The sequence below is a fragment of the Montipora capricornis genome, chromosome 3 (assembly GCF_036669925.1).
Source record: "Montipora capricornis isolate CH-2021 chromosome 3, ASM3666992v2, whole genome shotgun sequence".
In the NCBI taxonomy this organism is placed as follows: Eukaryota; Metazoa; Cnidaria; class Anthozoa; order Scleractinia; family Acroporidae; genus Montipora; species Montipora capricornis.
The window spans coordinates 30,096,200-30,118,669 of NC_090885.1; the positions used below are offsets into that span (position 1 = coordinate 30,096,200).

The following is a 22,470-nucleotide window of genomic DNA, read 5'->3' on the forward strand; positions in this document are numbered from 1 at the left end:
TGAACTCCAGCAAAAGCCCTAGTGAACTTTTGACCACTCTTCAACAATGACACGCTCTGAGACGAAAACTGGAATACTATATTTTTTCACCTGGTTGGATTTAGCACTGGGGTTTGGGTTAGGCACTACGTTGCAGCACCCCCACTTTGTTGTACTAATATCGTTCACCGCTGGTCACGGCAACGTGGTCTCGGGGAATTGACCAGTAGGTAAAATGTAATACCCCCAGCTTCCAACACAATCCCTTTCCAACACAACAAGAACTGACAAATCACCTTGTCTGGTCTTTATTTCTTATAAAATTCAGTTATAGAATATCTACACATACAGGTGGCTTATGTCTATTTTAGCCTTCTTCCTAAGAATTTGTTCTTTACTACTCAACTGTAGTTGTAAACTGTCGGTTATAAATAAGTATAAAATCTACTTCGTTCACAATACTACAAGATACCATCTTAACTCGTACCAAGCAAATACATAATCCCAAAGACGAACGATATCGCAAATCGTGCAAGTAGGATATAAACGAAGCGATTGCAAGAACTTTGTTCCATCCACAACTAGAGACGAGAACGTAACGAAACAGATTCTAAGATATCACGTTAACACTTTCACCAGAGCAACGCTAGCGTGATGCGGCTTTATTCGCCTTGCTGCAATCAAATCATTTCATTTAGCAACGTCAAAAGCTAACAACTCTTTTAAGACTCCTGACGCGAGAGAGTGCTACAACTGTATTCTTCACACATACGGGCCTCGTCTGTTATTTACAGCCGCTAAATCATATCTTTATCTAGATATACAATATTTATATAAATACAAGCTGACTTTTTATTATATACATTGCTAACGCCTGCTTCGAGATTTGATCTTCCATTGTTTGCCCTCCAGCCATATTTTAACTTTCTAAAACACTTTACTTTAGAACTCGATGTTAGGAAGCGACATTTTGAGATTACTCTTCCAAGTGTATTTTGTCAAGACAAAGCCAATCAAATAAGAAGAGAAAATAATGCACAGGATAATCGTGTAACAAAAAAGTACTCTTCAGATTTTCTGGAGTTTAGCACAAACAGCCGAAATAAATCATTCCTGTGGAACGCTAACAAGTTCAACAAATTATGCAAATTGATACGCAATATGGCAAAAAGGAAAAAAGTCCCTTACAAAATAAGTAATGGTAAAAAGAACCCGGAAAACAGGTTAATCGAAAACAGGATTAAACAAAAACGTTATAAACAGAGCTTCTTTAAAAGTGGAAGTGGAAAATTGTACAGGGTATCTTCGCGGAATAGGTATCAGCATCAGGATTAGAGTTTAGGATGCGTTTTTTCACGCAAAAAAAAAAAAAACAAAAAATTCTCTGGGGCAGTTAAGGCCAAAAAATGGGCAACGAGAGAAAAAGTCTTGGCGTGAAAACAACATACTAAATTTACTGCAGAATGAAGGGACTTCAATCATGTCTCAAGTATTCTTCTGTCAGATGAATATTGGCGTCAAGTTGCTAAAAATATTTTCCGGGATATAATGATTAAGATGAGAAGACTGCGAAATATATCTTCAATGTGATGGTGTTTATGTTTGGTTGATAAGTCTCCTATGGTCTTTAAATCAGCTACAATCGTTCTTGCCCCTGTATGATATGGAACCCACCAAAACAGCATATCTTAACTGTACCCTCTAATGTGTCTATGTTGCAACTAAAGGAATTATCCTTTAATTTATTCATGCATCTATTATAGCATTTACCGCGAGAATATTCCAAATGTTGGAACAATGTTTGTATCTTTCCATAACACGTCGCGTGTATGGTATAAAAACGATAAGCTTCGTATTATTCATATAGGCGAACTACACCGGTTTTGTTTTGTCTTTTGCATAATAAAACCGAAAAAACACGAGTTTCAAGACCACTTGACACATCATTTTTTGGTAAAAACATGCTGCCTTCGCACAAGCAATAAAAACGTCGCTTTCGATGAAAAGGTTGCAAGATTTCAGGCTTTCAATAACAAAACATTAAAACGTCAGATACGTTAAGAACTGTGTAAAAACCAAAGATGATGACAAGTTACGACAGGCTATAAAAAAACCCGAGAACGAAAGAAAAAGAAAGAAAATGAAAGGCAGTACGTAAAAGTCTTACAAACTCTACTTTTCGAAATCTGTAAAATTCTACAAAGTAGCAAGGTAAGGGTTTTCAATTGAATGGCTCAGAGCCAAAGATATTACTTCGGCCAAAACATGACACGTGGGCAATCAAATAAGCCAATCATGACGCATAGCTACGCGCGGGAAAATGGACGGGTGGGAGATAGTGACAAAAAAGGTTAGTTTCGGCACCTGATTGGCTGACAATGAAGCCTGAGATGTGTAATTCAATCACTACGCCCAGTAACGCAAAAACAAAACGATGGCACAACTGTTTTTGACACCCGATAGAAAACCGCCATACCAGTAATTTGTGACGTGATTTGAAGCTCAATTCAGCGGAAGACTTTTGTACAGTGGAATAATTGCGTTAAATTCTTGACTGCGTGTTCAGTGTACAAGAAGCAAAGTATAGCCGTGTTTCTAGCAGTGCCTTGTTTACTTCAAGAAGTCTGAGGTTTGTCACTCGAACATGGACAATATATCTTCGCTGGGAAGGTCAGAGGGTGTAAGGTAGTTAAAAAGTTCTTCTGGGTCGAGCGTCCCCGGGAGGACCTGCAAAGGAGAAATTTGTTAAATCAGTGGTGGACGAGATAGCACTTTGATGCTTCGTGATGTTGGTCTTAATCGGATAAAAGTCCCCCTTCTCTAAACGGGCCAACAGTGTAACGCAGGGTTTTCCACTGGGCAGTGTGCCACCGGTTTTAATTTACGCACTTTCCTGAAAGAAGACTGCGAGGAAAAGCTTTCCTCATCGCAGGAAACACGGTGGCAGAGCCAGGCAGCGAGCCATGGACTCTTACTTGAGGTCTGTAGGTACCAATAAGCTCTTTAATAATTATCCCGTTCACTCTCGTGATCTAAAAGTTCATTCTCCTAAACCGTGCCACTGATTTCTTTTTTGGCTAGTCATGAGAATGTAGCATTATATCAAGAGAATACCCCTTGGCTGATTCTCAAAACTTGTCTGCCTGACAGTGAATTGAAACTGTGAACTGAGTGAATTTACTTACTGATCAATTGTGGGAACCAAAGGGTTAAAGGTCTACTTTTTCAATGGATCGGTATTGGATGCAGCTCTATTGTGTTTATGATTAGGCTTCATTTGTTCCAGGTAGTCTCTGGTTCAATTTCCTGGCTGCACTTGTATAAAGCCAACTGGTTTGCCTCCGGCCAGTTGGGATTCTTACTAGTTGTTGTTGTTGTTGTGTTCTGTCGTTTCGTTGATTGTGTTTCATTGGCCCTGAAAAGCCCCTATGGGAAGTGGTTAAGTATGTATTTCATTGCTTCTGTTGTATCTTTTTACCCCACTGTTTTCAGAACCAATCGCGAAAGCCGTTGTAGTAGCTGCGTCCTGACACACAGTCTCGCGCTCGAAATAATATTATACCAGCGCGATTCCTGGGCACATCAGAAGGGGGTGTTAAACAGTCTCGCGCTCGAAATAATATTATACCAGCGCGATTTCTGGGTACATCAGAAGGGGGTGTTAAAAAGGCGATATTGACAAAAAAAACACTTAAATAAAACTTACATCTAAGGCGCCTTCCACACCATCTGTCCCGCCTCCATGATCACCTTCCAAGACACCAAAGCTGAATCCCTCCGGGAGATTGTCGGGTTCGAGATCAGGGGCAATGCTCTCAGCATTTCCAGATACCGGTGCCTGAGACAGGGCTGATGACGAGTGCTGAGTCCTATCTGCAGCTTGACCCTTCTGACTTGACGAATGACTACTCGGGGTTTGAGGAGTGGATGGCCCCCTGGTGTTTACACTTTGGGTGGTGGCTTGACTAGTAGCAGGGCTTGGAGTCATTTTGTCACCTAAGAGACACCATCAACACCCTCTGTAAAACTGCAAACTGGCATAAACGTTGCAAAACAACAGCATTTCGACATTTCCACAACCACTCCCCCCACAACATGACAATTTGAGGCCTATCACTGCATTAAGGTAACACAAAAAGCCACAAAAAAAACTCTCAACAAAACTGTATTTTTTAAGGTTAACGTATACCTTCAGGGCTGTCTCGCGGCCGAGCGATGCAGCGCGTCCGGTTTAAACTGTAGATACCTAAACCCCTATATCGAATTAAAGCTTATAGAGCTGGCTATCAAACCATATCAATAATTTTAAAATTAAATGAATTGTCGAAGTTTTCACGGCCTCTAAATGCGAGCGTCCGAATCACCTTTTCAAAGCTACAAGTCAAAGCAAATTTTGCTTTTCGCTATTTTATTTTGTTTCTCTGTTTCTCGACCCAAAGCGCTAAAAAACGTGTCTGCGTTTTGCCATACTCAGTTACAGTGAAAAGTTATAGAACGTTTTCGAAATCGTATTTAAAAAATGTGAGGTGTTCGTACAAAAATCGCTCTCAGAGAAAAAATATTTTGAAATAAAAAATTCGCAGACACGCTTTTGTTGTTTATATGTTAACCTAGCCACTGTCAAAATTTGGGGGCAATCGGACAAATTCCCTGTGAGTTTTAGCTCTTTAACGTTTCCGCTTCGAGTGAAAAATTTATTCGAGAAAACAGCGCTGAAACTGTCAATCAGTTGGGTAATTTTTCCTTCCGGCCAAAATGTAAAACCGTCATTTCTCCGCCATTATTTAATCTTTTTGAATAATTTCTTTTTTACGCTGGAGATCACATTTCGGTCATTACTTTAACCAAAAAATCCAAATCTGAAGAAAATTGCCGATCTGAAGTTATAAGGTAACCTTAAGTTGGATTTCTCAATCCCTAAGAGATCAATGTACGCTTTTCATTTGATCAATTTATTGGTAAATTCATGTCATGATGGGTCCACCACAGGCACAGCTCCTCCTCCACCTGCTATATACGAGGTGAAAAGAGGCCGACAGAAGTCGAAAGCTTCTACCGTAACTTACGGCAGGGATGGGAGGTAATCGAATCCCGTTGCATGCACAACGTCTCCCCAGTAATACTGGTACTCATTTTTCCCTCTCTCCCTCCCTCCCTCCCATCTGTGTTCCATGTCTCAACACTGAATGTTGTTACTACATATAAGTCATTAATGCACACATCTTACCACTGGGAGTTGAAGCCGTGGGAGCCGTCCCTGAATTGCTGTTGGTCTGCTCTGGTAAATGTCCCGCCACAGAGGTACTGTGTGTTTCGGGAGGGGTTCGCCCGGGAGGAGTCGGCGCACTCATACCAGGATTTGAGGGTGGTTGTGTTTGATACGGTGAGTAATGTCCACTGCCACTGGACATAGACGTTGGCGTCCTGACACCAGAGAGTGGCAGCGAATCGGGTGGTGATGGGCGTGCCTTTTTAGCAGGTTGTGGTCCTTGGCATTCTTCATCTTTTGGTTCTTGTTTCACCGGAACAGGTTTCCACTGGCTGTTTGGATCGATTGTTACCTCCTCTACATCAGTGCTAAAAGAGAAGAAGGAGAAATTTCATGCGAAATATTTCATCACCAAATGATTTATTTTTATAAAGGATGCTTTTTGATTTAGTAATAAAAATCCGCGATAAAAAAAAAAAAACGACGTTTCCACCTCCCTGCGGTCATTTCCAAGTTCCAATAATATAAATTTTAAAAAATTAGCATACATACACACAGGGCATATTACAGTATAAAAGCAGATGAGAATGTCAAAACCACCGAAATGTGATAAAAATTGAATGAGGAAGCTAAGAACAATGAAATAATTAAAATATCAATTGAGCTTAAACGAAATGAATAAACAAATAACTTGGCGCTTGAGAACTGTCTCAACAAATAACTTCGCGCGGATTGAGTCACGCTGTTTATTTGGTGTTGGTTTCAGTTCCTTAATGTAGAAGCATTTCACAAAGAAGACAATCGACTTTGTTCCGGCACTGCTGATCCCTTGTGTTCATCAATGCCTTGATGTAAGTGTCGGCATGTGTATCTGACATAACCAGCATCACACAGGAAATGATTTACAACACATTGATGATTCACAAGGGGCGGTTTCTATTCACTCTGATTTCATCTATGATCTTCTGACTTGTATACACATGGCTGATATCAACATTTATTTTGCGACTTGTCTTCACACCGAGCATGCTGATTTCTGGGCTTTGAAGGGTAACACGATACTGATGAGAACTTCTTATTTCTCAGACGCTTGAGTAACTGATGCCTCAGTTACCTCATCAACAAATCGATGGATGGTGGACTCCCACAAGTTCTCCGGGTAGCGTAGTTGGGAAAAGGTCCCTTTGAGGCATTGATCCATATTCACAATGGAAAAGCTCCCAGGTGAATGTAAGCTTAGCGATTAAGCATTCTCATCTGCTTTTTATACTGGAGTATGTGTCTGCTGATATTTTACATTTTATTTGAACTTGAAAAGTGAGAGGTCGAAACGTCGTTCCTTTTCTTCGTTCTTTTTTATCGCTGAGTTTTACTACTTACTAAGTCAATATAAAAAAAACTACATACAAGTGGCTTCAAGTCACCTGAATTTATCAGGTGTCTACAAAAGACGATGGCTTAAATTGTCCAGATCAGTGAAACGATCATATCTCCCTTTCATGAACAATCTGAAAATACATACAAGCTTGTGGATACGAAGTTGGGGTGATACAAAAATAATCCAACACGAGCTGATTTCATTCAAAAAACGGATAGAATCCTACTGTAACAGCAAAACTGATATGGATGGATTTTTTCCACTTTCAGTTTTGAAAACAAGAAACTACTCTTTAGTAACAAAGCTAACGATTTCTCAATACTAACCATCTGGACGTTGTGAGAATGCCCCACATAAACTGATCCACTTCAAGTCCTTCCAGCAGAGCCACTTTGCTGCAGAGAAAACAAATTGACACAAGAAAAAGCAAACCATAAATCAGCGTTACATAAACGAACCAGTCTGAAGTGTTTTAAATCTTAAAAAACCGTGACTGAGTGGAAGAATTTAACTGTTTGTCAGACAAAGTACTTTATACCATTCAGTTTAACACATTGTATTCTAAAAAGAGGATGATCCTTGGACACTTTGAAAAAAATGCTCCTAAGACAGGAGTCTAATCTAAGACCTTACAATATTGACAGGTAAGTTAAGTCAGCTACGGTGTGCTGGCAAAATTCGAGCGATACTGTCCAGTATAAGAGAATATTAATTTTGATCATCTCATTGTTACATCCCCCTCCCCCACTGACTTACGAGATTTCTCACAGAAAGCATCATACTATTTATCACAAATTGACTTCGAAAGGTAAAGGAAATTGAGCCACGTATTAGCCATCAAAAACTGATAAATTCGTGGGTGACAAAAGCACTAATGATCCCACACATCCTTTGTAAAATTTCGAATTTTCAAAGCATCATTGCTCTGAGATTTTACGATGTACGCGTTCAAATTTTCACTGATAACAACTTTCGTAATGCACTTACAATATTCAATACTTTCTTCTCGGTTGATCGATAACAAAACGATAGCCTTGTGCTAATGAGGAAAAAATGTAAACAAATCTTCCCCTATTCGCCTTTGTCACACGGTGGCCATATTGTCCCGGGAGACCCAAAAAGCTTTGTTTTACCACGCCAAGCCTCGCAGTGGAAACCATGGGGGTGAGGCTTGGCGTGGTAAAACAAAGCTTTTTTGGTCTCCCGTGTCAATATGGCCGCCGTGTGACAAGGGCGAATGTTGCAGCACTGGAAAAAAACCAATCGTGTCTCGCGCGTGCACATTTTCCCGCCCTTTGTGTCGGCTACGTGTTATTACTTCGAGTTTTGATTGGTTTACTGGATTGTCTTCGTCCTTTTTGATTGGCCAAAGTAATTACTTTGGTTTTGGGTTTACGACACTCGATTGAAACTTGCTCTATACTGCAGCAATGAAATGCTAATTAAAGTATTTTATGAAACACAATGCTGGGTTTTGTCCTAAACATTGTGTTTAATGTCTGGACGTAATTTTAGTCAACTGTAATACTACTGACACATCATGTTCATGGGCATTAACAATAGCATACCAAGGGAAAACATAGCCCCCCTTGAAAATGTGTTCACAGAGAGAAACTGGCATCAAGGACTACTCTAATTTCATCAGTATGAAGCTTGACAAATCACTCTTACCTACACACTGGACACTTCCAACTTCCTCGTTCACAGTTAAGTCTTAAATAAGACTCTAAATCAAAGCACTGAAAATCAAAATTACAACTATTAGTTTAAAACTCGATTCTTCCGATAGGTTTCCTCGTGGATATTTTGTCCAGAGGAAACCAATTTCATCTTAAGACACTATCAAAACAAAGCCACGTTTCTGGACTACACATACAAAACATTTACCTGAATGTGTTTGCAGTCATGGCCCCTGGCTGGGAGAGTTATTCTTCTGAAGGTGATTGGACACTTCAGAGAGACTTTGATAGCTGTTTGTTCGACACTGTCATCAGTGCCACCAGCAGCAGAAGAACATAATGAGAAATTCCTTTTTACTACAAAAAGTAAAGGGAAAAAAAACTTAAAATTAAGAAATCTGGAAGGCCTCGATTGTTTAGGAAGACATTTATCACAGTTATAAGGCATCATACTCCATGTATTTACAAATTGACTTTGAAGAGTAGTCGTCTTCGGCCTACATGTGAGAGGAATGACTTGACACAAGACCTTCCCGTGCATGGCTATCAACTACTCCAATGACTTGTCACTTTTTGAATGGCTCTGGTCCCTGCCATAAATCTGGGTAACGCGTAAGCCACAAAACAACTCCCTTTGACCTGAATTTCCCATAATTGATTAACGTCATGTCATGCAACAGAAAAACTGTTTTGACGTCTCCAAATGAATAAGAAAATTTTGTTTAGTCTTCGTTGGATAACACTCTCTTCAATCTACCTACATGCACATTTCTCCTCATCCAATATGCTATTATTATCACTGCAAAATTAATAGACCACAAAGGTACGTTTTTTTTTTAAATTAAAATTGAAAGTTAAGTATTCTCCCTACTTTTCGTGATACAATGTTCAGCGGGTAGAAGCCTTTTCCGCAGCAAACTTTGTAAAACAGAGCTGACAGATGGTCTATGTACCAGTTGGAGGACGAACAGATGTGACTGGAAAGAGGAAAAAGGAGATGGTGTTTCAGAGATTTTGATAAGACTCATTACATTGACACAAACTGATGATAGTTTATACTCACACAGCAACATGCTGTCACTGTTATCTGAATGGTATTTCTACCAGGTTTGCACACATTCTTCAAATGAAGAGGTTTATGTGATGTCTTGTTATCTCCTTGCTGCAACATAAAGATCACACAAAGAACCCATTATTTTGACTGGTTAAGAATGGTTGCAACATGATTTTTTATTTTATTTTATACATACTTGTTATTATGCACCCTTAACTGCTCCGTCCAAGCTAACTTTTCCATTCTTTGGCAATCATTGTTTTCTTTTGTTTTTTCTGAACTTCATATCTTCCCAAATGGAAATTAGAGGTCAAACTATTGACTCGTTTAACCAAGTGTCCAGGTATATTATTGTAAGAACAAAAAAGTTATAGAATTATGTCCGATGAACCTCAAGTTGTAACGACGTCTACCCTTCTAAGTAACGTTAGATTTCTTCTCTTGGTTAAAGTGCAACTATGACCAAAAAATCACTTTTTCTTTGGATTTCAAAACTATGTCAAGACACCTGTTTATTTTAACTCAAATTTTCCTATTTATTGGTCCGCCATTACTAACTTTAAAATTTCGAGAAAGCTGGATTGAGAAGAAAATGCCTTTCTAGTTTAAGAATGCCATGTGTGTGTACACAGCTTAATCAATTATTATACAGCATGAGAGTTTCAGTCTTTCAGATTTTTTAACTCAGGTTTTGCATACATGTATTTAATAACTGCATAAACAAGCTAAAATTTTAACCCAGTGAGCAATTTGACGTCACTTTTTCCAAGATACAACCATCTGAGGTGCAAACATACAGTTTTGAATGTGAGTAATGGCTGAGCCACCCTGGGAGAGGACTCTGCAGAAATTGTGTCAAGTCTTTTAAATCGCCCCATCCAATGTTTCTGGGCTAGTCATTCCCGTCAAACTGAAGTGACTTTTTAAATTTCTTTACTCAGTAATTTAACTGGTTAAGAGACAACAAAAAAAGATTTTGGCATAACTGTATGTACATGTACCTGTGGTTTCAAAATTGGCATGCGCTCGAAGTATGATTCTTATTAGTTGTTTCCTGTTCAACTCACCCTCTCTATGATGAGTGGATTAGCATTCACACTAACAGTCACTGATGCTGGCCAGTTTGTATACATCTGTTTATCTTCATGATGATAACACTTGAACTGAAGCTCAAGATCAGGTCTAAAATAGTAGAACAACAAGTGTGAGAGAAAATTTTCAGAGTAAACTGAAAATTTAAGACAGGAAGGCCAGGAATGATGCACTTAAAAGTTAGTCATGCTATTGTTTGAGGTGGACACTTTTGGTTGCCCTTGGTGGGCCTTTTAAGAGACTGATTTTTTTTCTTGACTTGAACAAATAATTCCAAATGACATGGAATCTCAAAATTTGTTTGCAATGCAATCTGCTACCTGCAACTTACCTCATCATGAGTGTCTGATGGACAGAATCCCGAAGATGAAAAACATGGTTACTAACAGCTAAATTGTGCTCCAGTCGGAAGGGTGGAAGGACAATGCCATCTCGTACAGGAAACGTTAGCCTGATGACATCATTTTCACCTAATTAAATAAATAGGAATAATCAACAATTATTCTATGAGAATAACTGTTTTATTAAAAACTCCAGGATCAACGACTCTTCCATGTTGCCTCGGTCAATTCTGGTCCAAAACATCTTTTGTCGGCCATTTTTTCTCAGAGCTGCAAAAATGTTTTCAGCTCACTTTATTGCTGACACGTTCCTTGACCAAAATTAAGAACACCATGTATAATTATGAACTGATAGACTGTGTCCTGCAAGCAAATGAAAATGCTGGAAATCTGCTATTCGTAGCTCAGTTTTTAATAATACACGTAGGTAAGATAGTGCTTTTAGGAAAAAAAAAAAACCAGAACTCACAATTAGCCTTACCTATTAACAAAGACAAAAGACTCCCAGCTTACCATTTAACCTTGGAGGCTTGACATCCTCATAAGCCTGTGGTGATGCAGTATTGGGAACTACTTGTGGTTTTATATCATAGGAATTTGAAGGATTATTCCCTGGATCACTGATACTCATATAGGGACTTGGTATGGGTCCCGGTGTGACCGGCGGGGAGAGAGCATTTGCCATTGGTGAGCTCTGGTACTGAAGTTGACTTTTACGCCGTCTAGGCATTGCGCGACCTTGCTGTGAAATTTGAGACCCATACATTCCTGGTTGAGTCATCTGGTTCATTGATGGCATCTGTGAGGCTGGAGGCATTTGCGACATTTGACCCATAGGGCTCATTTGTGACATTTGATTCATAGCTCCCATGGGATTCATTTGACCCATTTGAGGTCCCATTGCTTGACTAATCTGCCCTGCTGGTTGGTTCATAGTGTTTCCTTGCATCATCTGCCCCATCTGTTGGTTTATCTGCGACATGGGACTGATGCTTTGAGAGTAAGGAGGAGGGGGCGCTGCTTGTGACGGGTAACCGCCCTGTGGTGGATAGCCTGATGACACCTGATAACTACCTTGCTGCTGGATAAAAATGCATCAAGTGGTAAGCTCAAAGTAAAATAAACAGCGCATGTTTGAATATTATTAATATGAAATTTAAAAGAGAAAAAAACTATGTATATGCAGATCAAAGCTTGTAAAAAACCCAACAGCTGGTTTCAAATTATGCTGATCTGCTGCCACACCCTTGGTACAATAAAATATTGTCCTCCAATCAGACTCAGAGGCTTCTGGGTTATTACAAAAATAATAGCCAACGCAATTTTCATTGACTACGCAGGTGCAGATGGCCACACATGTGTTATTAGAACAGTTTAGTGATAGTCCCTCCTTGGTTAAACAATTTTTTTTCTCTTGTTTTGTTGAGAAAGGGCCTACAGTTTATTGTGTTTATCCAGGAAGACTTAAAAAGTCCAACCATTTGCAGATGAAGATGTTAAGGACGCACTAAGTTCTCCTCAGCTATTTTATTACAATGAGTGCCGTTCTGGCTGGGGTTAGAACCCGTGACATCCTACATGGTATCTAATGCTCAAGCAGATACACAGCTTTTTTACTGTGCAATGGTGCACACGTTCTTACCCCATATGGTCCAGAATACTGTTGTTTATAATGCTGTTGCATTTGTTGCTGCTGCTGCTGCTGCTGTTGCTGTTGCAGTTGTTGTTGATGCTGCTGCTGCTGCCTACTTCTCATCACAAATTCCTGTATGTACTGTGCCCGACTCATGCCAGAGTTGGGTTTCTGCATACCCTGCTGAGCCCCATGTTGCTGCTGCTGCTGCTGCTGAGAGAAAGGCTGTTGGTATTGAGGAAAACTATTGCTGCGTTGATAAGGGGGCGGTGGATGCTGTGGGTGATTCGCTTGATTTGGGGGATATGGGCTTTGGCCTGGAGGGAATCCATTATACTCTACAAAGATAAAAGAAAGATACATGTAATTGAAAATCTTAGCAGAAACAGTTTTCTCTTTTAAACAATTATGTTGACAAATAACAGGTGGGTGCTCCTATACAAAGAAGACTGCCCTGCCAAATAGAGAATCTGAAAGTCTCCTAAAAAAATAGAAGACAGGCACCACTCATAATGGACAACAGTGGAACTGGAGAACTATTTTTAGGGAAAAAAATACCTTTGGGTTCTACATGTACAAGAAGATACACAAAAAATCCTATGCTTACGCAAATGCTACCATATTTACCCGTGTTTAAGTCAACCTTCTATGACCTCAAAAGAAGCTCCAAAAATCGGCCTCGACTTATACACACGTCACAGATTTAGAGCCAAGTTCCAGCTAAATAATTCATTCAAAATTAACATAATTATGTTGGGCATAATGAACGCAGTGGACAAAAGACTTCAAAATGAATGTAAGGAATTCCAGTTGAAATGATAAAGGATTTGTCCAAGTCTAAGATACTCACAAGCACAAATATGTAATAGACACTGGAAATGTTTGTTTTCCAAAAGCGGAAAGCCCTAAAAGGCATTTCTGTTTCTTCAAATGAAACGCAATCATTCAATGGCTTAGTAACCTGGCGCAATACCTCATGTTTACGTGCAAGCATCGTCACTCGTGTTGCCTGAAAATGCTGGTTGGTAATGATGTTTTTTTATTCTTTACACAAACCTGGCTGATTTAAATGCTTTTGCAAACTTCGTATTGTTTGTCAAGTGAGAAATTATAAGTCAAGGACCAATTGAACCTTGCACATTTCGCATCGTTTTTTAAGTTATTTTCAAAGATTGACTCCTGCTTCTGTGATGTTGTGCTTATCCTCTAAAGCCCTTTATCCTTGAACAACAAAACGGGTTAGTTTGAGGTTTACATGTTCGATTTTCTGAGAACTTTTTCGAAACTCAAGGACAAAATGCCTGCATATGCAACAACTGCTGAACCACAAAACTATTAAGCGCTTGCAGCCCTGATTTTTTGTGTATCCACATTTCCAGAAATCGAAGAATACAAGATTAGTATCCCATGAACATTTAACAAAGAAATTAAGAAATTGCCTTTTTTGCCATCAAAAAAATGGGGGGTCGACTTATACACGGGTAAATATGGTATGTATAAAAACCACTGACACATCAGCACTCCTGGTGTTAATTCCAAGCACAATTGGCCACTTTGAGGTTGCACGGGAGACAGGGTTGAATTGTGGGACTGTTTTTGGGGATGCCTTTTTATCACTGCATGCATGGAGCAAAAACTAAGTTGCAAGAAAGCAATATACCAGGAGCTGAGCTTCCTAAACACCAGAATATTGTACAATAACCATTTTTAAATATTGTACAATAGCAATTTTTAAATTATGGATTGCTTGCCAAGGTGCAAAAATGTCCGGAAAATGAAAAGATTTGATCAAAAGGTGGGTGGGAACATGTTACATACGATGTTTACTTGCTAACAGCGTAAGTTATGAAAGATTTAACCCAAAGTTAATTGTTATTGTACAAGAATATGGTACATGTATGACGATATACGAAAATATTTTTACTTTGCAGAGTAAACAACTGCATAAACAGTGGCTGGTCCCCAAAACAGTCCCACAATGCAATTCAATAAGACCCCACGCAACCTCAAAGTGGCCAATACATGTACAATGTAAGGTTTACAAAGTATAAGAGTGTAAGTGAGAAAGAGCTGAGAATAAAAATTAATGGTAAAAGTAATGTAAAAGGACTATCAAAATACTTCTTTTCTTTAGAGAAAAGGAAATTGGGGATTAGGATGACTTCTTAAGAATAATCAACCATTTTGCTGTAACACTTTTAAACAAGATTGTAAGTGTATGGTAAACCTTTGAGGGTCACATACATGTGTACAGATTCTTTCTCTTTTTAAAATTCAATGACAGCATGGAAATTTTTTCCAAAGACAAATTATTTCAAGATTAACTGACACACATTTTCAAGGAATCTTCCATCCTCTGCAAAGGTACATTTGTATGAAAAGTCAATTAGAACTTGTCAACGCTATTGTCTTGAGGCATGTTGCTTCTAATCAAAGTTACAATGTAGTTTACCGTATATGAATGAAATTTTCAAGAGGAAGGAGAAAGGAGCTCTGCTTCTTTGATACCACAAGTATAAACTACAGTTCTACATGTACATGTAATCTACCATCCCATTCTTCTTTTTACAGCCTAGGATCTGTGATCTGTGATCTTTCATCACCTCCCTTCTGATGTTTAATTTGTCTCGCAAGGAACTGAAGGTTCGTTCACCTTCATGAGGTATTAATAAGATTTGTTTCGGGATTTTTTGGGGGTTTAATTGGAGAGTTCAATGCTTTAAACTAAATCCCTTAATTTGGTCGTTTTCATACGGAAAGTAAAATTAAGTCAGCTTGTCACATCAAATTTTTGCATCTTCGTGTTGAAACAGCGCAACATGTATTTTTGTTCCCATACTGTACATCTCAAATGATTTTATTTTTTAAGCAAAAGACCACTCCAAATGTCGACAAAATCATTGTCCCCTGTGTTTTGGGTTCATGTCGTTAAAAGCTGCAAGACAGCTGAAAAGCCATTCAAAGAAGTCTGGCAATCGCGTGTTTACAACTGCTTGCCGGCGCGTTAAATTGTGGATTTTCATTACGCTTGTCATTGAAGTGTTTCAGGTGGCTTCAAAAGTTATCTTGTAACTTAGTTTACATGACATGACTATGCAATATGCAAAATTCCGAAAACATTCACTTTTTTGTGTTTAATAGGTCAAAAGCCGAACTTTGCATAGTCAGACGACGAGACTGTGTTTTATTTTGTGACATTACTTTTCGAATGCATCATTGAACCTTTTGTGATGCAAATGCTTCGAAAAGATAATGACTTTGGTCAGCACATTTCCGTTTGCGTTGAACGCAAATAGAAACGCGTTGAAAGTTAAATGCAAACTACTTGAAGACTAGTTTGAAACCCACTTGGTGGTTCGCTTATCTCTGAGCAATACTGTATCATGCATTCCAATGAATAAATTTTTGTACATAAGCGTTACTTAGACAAAGAGTCTAACCACTTGCACCACTTGCAACTGCAATTACTAACCCATTTGTTGCTGATCCTGAAGTGCAGCAGTGGCTGTAGCAGTGGCCGTGGCTGTTGCTGTAGCAGCAGCTGCTGCAACTGCTGCTGCTGCAGCTGCAGCAGCTGGGTTTGCAGTTGCTTGTGGAAATGGAGATGCATTGGGTGGGACTGAATTCTGCTGGGAATAATAATGGTTACTTGCTGCGTTTACTGTAGGTGTGCCTCCTGGAGCTGCAGGATAGCTGTTTTGTCGTTGGAGGTACTGTGCCGCTGAAGGTGTTTCCTGAGAAAGCCTGCTTCCTGGTCTTGTTGGATAGCTACCTGTAGAAACAGACATAAAAAATATTGTTATCTACTCAGACCATTTAACAATCAATGACAAATTAAACGCAGACTTGGGTTCAGTACGTTCTGACTGCAAAATTACTTGCACAGAGGTTTTTCCCTCATTGCTTTTCAAAGTGTCCATGGGATACATGTACAATGTAAATACACTTTACAAGTGTTCCCTTCTGTTTTAACAATTTAATTTGGGAAAAACAGAAATGGTGAGATGTTCAAGTTTTGTGGACAGAAAACACAGGCAACCCAAACTCATAAATTGAATGCTCAGTCAATGCAACGATTTGCTTCGTGACAACTGGCTTGTTCTCTAAGCATGTGGAGAATGTTTTCGGACTCTGGGCCTTGTTACCAATCTTCACCTGAGGGTGGACAAAAGGCTGACTCAAGCCGATTTTTCAGAATAAATTGTCCTGAATCAGGTAGTGATCACTGGCTTCAGAGGTTCTGAGTATCCAGCCTTGCATTCTTTCAATGAAGGATAGGAGCAAATTAATTTTCAAAAGTAGCCCAGAATGCCTCAAATCGACACAAGGTGGAGTAAAAGTAAGTTTATTTTATTTATTTTTGTTGCTGTAAAGTAGCAATAGCCAATTTTTTTTGGCATTTCATGTTTCCATTATAAACCCTACAAATCATTATGTTGACTGGGCATTAAGATTATGAGTCTGGGTAGCCTGTGGAGAAAAATATTATAATCTTGCAACTGATGGTTGTGAAGTGCGGTTTCGTGAAAGAAGTAACAAGGAATTAAATGGTGTTCAAAAGATTACTGATGGTAGAGGTAGCCCCTGCCAGTATTTCCTCCCTACCCAGGAAAACAAGGATGTCAATGATAAAGGTAGTTAAGATTTAAAAAATTTGTTAATGTACAAATTATCATCATATTATTGCAGTGATGTAAACGACTCTACTATTGAGGGCTTGTTAAAGTAATAATCATTATTAAAAGTACAATAACTATTATACATGTATTATTTTGATAATAATTATTAGAAATTTTACGTCACCTTGTTGAGCGTATGGTTTTGGATTTGCTGATGTTGAAAGATATGGATGTCCAACAGAGTTAACAGTGTTTGTGGTGGGAATTCCAGGATTGGAAGGATCATGTGTCATGTTCGCTGTTCCATTTGTCATGGATGATGTGACTCCCCATACAGTTGTCACCACAGACAGAGATGGTTGCTGCTGACCATGTCCCTGGGTGGTCTGTGGCCACATGACAGTTGATGCATCGCTGTGAAATGGAGAGCAGGAATCTGTGAAATGTTCAACCAGGCACTTATATCTACTACTCTTTAGGCCTGGTTCACATTATTTAACTCAAGCTGGACAGCTACCTTGACAGTCACAACAAATGCAAAAGAAATTCTCACCACTAATACAATAATATTGTTATACATGTATGAACTCAACATGCAAGGATGAGGTGCTTTTCGACAGAAACTGCTTCCCTGGATTGTCAAGTTGTCAAACTCGTTCGACCAACTTGCTGATGCAGTTTGCAGTAAAGATATGGGCTTATCATTTGGGCCATTTCACAGTATATTTCAAGCCCTTACACAAAATAAGCCCAAGTGCAAAGGAGTGACGACAAGTTTTGCTTTTCATGTGAATCAGTTGGAGGAGGCCTTGCGCATGATGTTGGTTACCACTCGCGTAACATTTTGAGTGACATTAGAAAACTCTCAATTTTGGCGCTTATAACAAGGTTAGGGTCATAAAATTTTGGGAAAATATTGTAGAAAGTATGTGCAATCTGTAAATGATGGTTGTTTATTGCCGAGCACCCGGGCAATCGAGATCAGAGTCCGCAAAAAGCCAGGTTCAAAAATTTCCCTCTGCTTAGTGAAAAACGCTCCGGACTTAATCCTCTTAATTTTCGTATTAAAAGAAAAATAGACGAAGATCGTGGCAAAAAATCCATGCACATAGATTGTGTTTACCGTTACGAGTCAGTTCTTTTCTCTTTAAAGCAGGGTTAAAGATAAAAGGTCTTGTTTACAATGTCACGCTGACTTACCACCCAAAAAATTCATCTTTGTGGTCTAAATGATGCCTTTCGTTCCCGTTCTTATCGTTCCTATCGTTCCCACTTCGTCAAATGCGTTCCATTTTTCGTTCCTTAAGAGCAAATAGTGCCTTATCGTTCTCAGCTGTCGTGCCCATCGTGCCCGATCCTTTCGTGCCCACATGACCATAACCTGCGCTCGCAGGCTTACGTGACCAAAGAAATACTCAATCGCGCCCAAAACCGGAACCGGGCCGATACAAGAAACGTTCGAGAAGACATTCATGAAAATTGTTCTGTTGGGCTGTTTGTTTACCATTGGACCTCTTGTTTCTTTGTCTGAATTATTGCCAGCGATATCATTATATCAAGTGTCGGGCGAATTGATCGTTGAGTTACCCGAGAATCCGCCGTAATTTACAAATCGACCGTTCTGTAGATTAAAGACGTCAAAAGATCCGGATTTTAAGATCTAAATCCGGATTTCCCAATCGAAAGCACACTAAATGCCAATCGAGGTTTGCGAGAAAAGATTTTAACAATCCAACCATAATTTTGATTGCCTGTTGCAGCCGAGATTAAATTTCCGATAAGCGCTAAATTGGCTTTCCAAAAGTTGCTTTGCAGAAACAATCTCAGCTCATCTTTATCATATTAAATGAAGTTTAGCAAATAGTTAAGCAAAGTAAGTGAGAAGTTTTCTTTTAAAGCGAAGACAGGGACAAAACTCACCTCGTGCAAACTTGTTGATCTTGCGGCAACTCTTTCTGTTTGACAGTGTTCATCCTTTTATACTACGAGTACTTACTGCATTTGCGGCGTCGTGCAAGGAAACGCAGATTGTATAACTGTTCAATGGGATTACCAAAAGAAAATACTGAGACATGATTTTCCATTCATTACTTTTATTTTTGTCTTTTTTTTTTTGGCATCAAATGGGAGTTACAGCAAATGTTATAAACGCGACGGCTTTCGCGCGAAAAATCTGAGCACGAAAGGAACGATAAAGGGCTCGATGTATGAAATATGCAAATTAAGGCACGAAAGGAACGATGTACAAACGAAGGCACGAAAAGCACGAAATCATGGAACGATAACAAGACTCCATAGGCACGATCGGTGAACGAGAACAAGGCACGAAATGCACGATATTTGGATTCCCTGTTCAAAGGGCACGAAAGGCACGATCAACTTGTTTGTTACGCCGTAAGTGCGGATTTGTGAGTGTTTTTAAAAATTAATTTAAGTCTCCCTTTGCGCTGGTAAAATTAATGTGCCTTTAGCTTGAAAATACCAAAAGTTTTGTCTTCTGTCAACACACATTTGGACTAATCACAAACTAAGTGGGCATCTGTGGACAATAAAACATAACCAAACTTGAGTAAATCATAGAATATCACAGTGATAAGCAACATCGTGCGCAAGGCCAGGAGGCAGTGTGGCCAAGTGGTTATGGCCCTGAAAAGCCCCTATGGGGAGTAGTCAATTAAGTATGTACCGTACTTTACTGTACTGTACTGTATTGTATTGTATTGTATTGTATTGTATTGTATTGTATTGTATTGTATTGTATTGTATTGTATTGTATTGTATTGTAAATTGTATTGTACTGTAATCAAATTTATGATGAGAAGAAAAAAATATCCCCAAAAAGAAACATTCACTAGGGTTAACAAACATCATCTCATTCACTACAATCACGACTATACTCAATTTCGACAATTTACATCCTAGCAGTAGTATGTATGGTGGGACAATAATTGCCACATGAGCCTAGTCTCCCATGGCTTGCTGGTGGCAGAGCAGGTTCAACTCCTGCATCTGTGAGACCGCATTGAAAAATAAATCTCTTCAAGAAAAACATCTTTAAGGCTAGCAGAAAAGCAACAATTTCAGCTCATGGCCCTGGTTCTGGAATCACAGGAGGTCAGAGTCAGGAACGTGAGTGCTCTTTGCACGCAATCATTCCAGTAGCCTTAAACTTTCTATCAAAACTACTTAATATCTGAAAATCTACATAAAACTATCAAAAATCATATAATAAACTATTATTAACAAATAAATGGATTTCTTCACTCTGATGAAACCTCAGCTACCAAATCTCTACATGTGGTAACAAAACATGTCTTACATGTACATGTACCCACTGACGCCACCAGTTTTTTTTGAAACCAAACCCATTGCTTTCTGTCTCTTTTCCTCAATAGAGATTTAGTAACGTCATTCACGCCAAAAAAGGAGAATTGTGTCACTTGTACATTTAAACAAAAAGCAACCTTTTGAATTTTAATAATAAAAACCCATTTAACTTTATCCCACACTACAGGGCTCGAAATTAACGAAAAAATCCAGTCGCATTTTGCGATAAGATACGAAAATTTAGTCGCAATTTCGCAAATTTTAGTCACAAAATCGCCGTGCTGCATTGTGTTGTCAGCGGGTTAACAAAAAAATATGAGCCCGCAATACTTGTGTGTAAAGAAACTACTGAAAATGGCGAATGATCAAAGGAATGGAGCTATGCACGTAAAATCGCAGCTAAATTACTCTACAATTACGCTATCTTCAGAGAAAATTCACAGCGAGAAACAAAATAATTTTGTCATTTATTTATTTATTTTAGCAAAAGTAGCAGCAAAGTGGCAACTGCTAACCCTTTTGTTTCGAAAGAGCGAAGGTGAAAAATTTAATCGCAAATGCGACTGTATTGGTCGCAACTTCGAACCCTGCAGTAAAGCCAAAAATCTTTGACCCTCCCAGAAAAAAAACTGAAACCCATAACTTTCAAAGTTTCTGTACACAAGCTCCTTTCCAAGGGTGTTGAATTATTATTTTAAAAGGGCATAGGATACTTTGAACTATTTAAAACACAATGTAAACCACCAAAGAGATACTAGAGTTAGTTAACAATTGTTTTCGGTTAAACACAGACAACAAAATGCTCCTCTGAGTCATATATCTGCTTTTACATATATTCTTCCAAAATTATCATTCATCCTGTTATGCATTTACAACTACAGCAGTAGCTAGAAATTCCAAGTGATCTATTAAAGTCAGAACGAGTGAGTGTGCTACACAGTATTGTTGAAAAATGATCTCAATCAATGGGGAGTCTTCAAAATTAATTACACACAACCAAAACACTGCAAAACAAGGGCAAATTTCACACAGAAGCAATGGAAGATAAGCATGTTGAACACAACAAAAATACATGTATTTCCTATTTCTCTGTTTCTCTGGAAAAATAATGTGCAAGTGATGGATCATCACTCAAAATTTAGTTTTCCATCATACACATGTCGTAGTATTACGTGTAAAAAACTTTCCTTGTGCTTGTAACAACTGTATGCATGCATATGCACTCTACATGACAATTATTGTATATTTGAAAGTTTTGGAAATACTCAAGAATACTAAGGAAGCTTAGATTATAGAGTCGTTCTTAGCACAACAATTACAGTTATTATTACCCTTCCCTTCTGCTCTTCAAACTTTTCTGTGCTTCATAACTCTTTGAACGTTGTTCATACACCAACATACATGTAAGCCTTGTTGAATGAAAAATGCTGTATTGATATGATCTTCAATAAACAAGGTGCTAGTCAGCTTTCATTATTGGATTTAGTTCCATGTTAAAATCCATGTAGGCATTCATGTACAGTTGATCATGTTATTGTAAGTGCATCTTTGTCCAGTCAAGTTCAATTGCAATGCTGAAGAACTTACATGTATTTTCCAAAACAAAGATGCCATCTGACTTTAAAGTTTTGAAATGGGTAGTATATGTCTATGTATCTGGCGGAAATAAAGACTGACAGCTTTTCCAATATATTTTCAATTACCAGCATCCTCAAAACGGTTATCAGTATTATTTCCTTTCAATACCACTATTGGCACATGCGGTTAAACTGAACACCTCTACATGCATGCATGTGTGGGTTTCAAGCCCTCAGAAGTCACGTGAACATTTTAAGATGTCTATAAACTGACACTTACATCTGACTGTTTTTTGCCTTTCTGCAAGAAAAAAGGTGCTTTTTAGATTTGATGCCTTTCCCAAGTCATTTTACAATGAAGAATTCAGGGGGTTACAAATATATATATTGGGTCCAAAAAAGGCTCAGAGCATATGCTTCAGGCTAAATTTTGGCTGTTGAGTAAAATTTGATAATTTTAGTTTAGCATTGTATTGTTTAAAAACACTTTAAGGTTGCTGTTAGTAGTCCAAGTGCAGAACATAAATGTTTAATGAATGTCATTGTTGATTAAGGTACAATTAAGTGGAGCATCATTGGCGA

At 38.6% G+C, this 22,470-nt stretch overlaps 1 protein-coding gene across 9 annotated transcripts in view; it reads right to left on the bottom strand.

Moving 5' to 3' along the window:
- Positions 1 to 271: 271 nt before the first annotated feature.
- The window catches only part of LOC138042855 (zinc finger MIZ domain-containing protein 1-like), a 55,115-nt gene continuing 32,916 nt past the window's right edge, over positions 272 to 22,470 (bottom strand). For 6 of the 9 annotated variants that reach the window (XM_068888893.1, XM_068888892.1, XM_068888894.1 and 3 more), the window contains 14 exons: positions 17,169 to 17,398; positions 15,838 to 16,137; positions 12,375 to 12,703; positions 11,246 to 11,813; positions 10,723 to 10,861; positions 10,367 to 10,481; positions 9,309 to 9,407; positions 9,117 to 9,222; positions 8,454 to 8,602; positions 8,238 to 8,305; positions 6,893 to 6,961; positions 5,207 to 5,556; positions 3,686 to 3,975; positions 272 to 2,706 (listed from right to left, as the gene is read on the bottom strand). In XM_068888893.1, coding sequence (XP_068744994.1) covers positions 2,614 to 2,706; positions 3,686 to 3,975; positions 5,207 to 5,556; positions 6,893 to 6,961; positions 8,238 to 8,305; positions 8,454 to 8,602; positions 9,117 to 9,222; positions 9,309 to 9,407; positions 10,367 to 10,481; positions 10,723 to 10,861; positions 11,246 to 11,813; positions 12,375 to 12,703; positions 15,838 to 16,137; positions 17,169 to 17,398 — 2,905 coding nt within the window. In that variant the 3' untranslated portion in view covers positions 272 to 2,613. The remainder of the gene's footprint in view (positions 2,707 to 3,685; positions 3,976 to 5,206; positions 5,557 to 6,892; positions 6,962 to 8,237; positions 8,306 to 8,453; positions 8,603 to 9,116; positions 9,223 to 9,308; positions 9,408 to 10,366; positions 10,482 to 10,722; positions 10,862 to 11,245; positions 11,814 to 12,374; positions 12,704 to 15,837; positions 16,138 to 17,168; positions 17,399 to 22,470) is intronic. The other 3 variants (XM_068888895.1, XM_068888891.1, XM_068888890.1) reach the window with 1 other exon arrangement.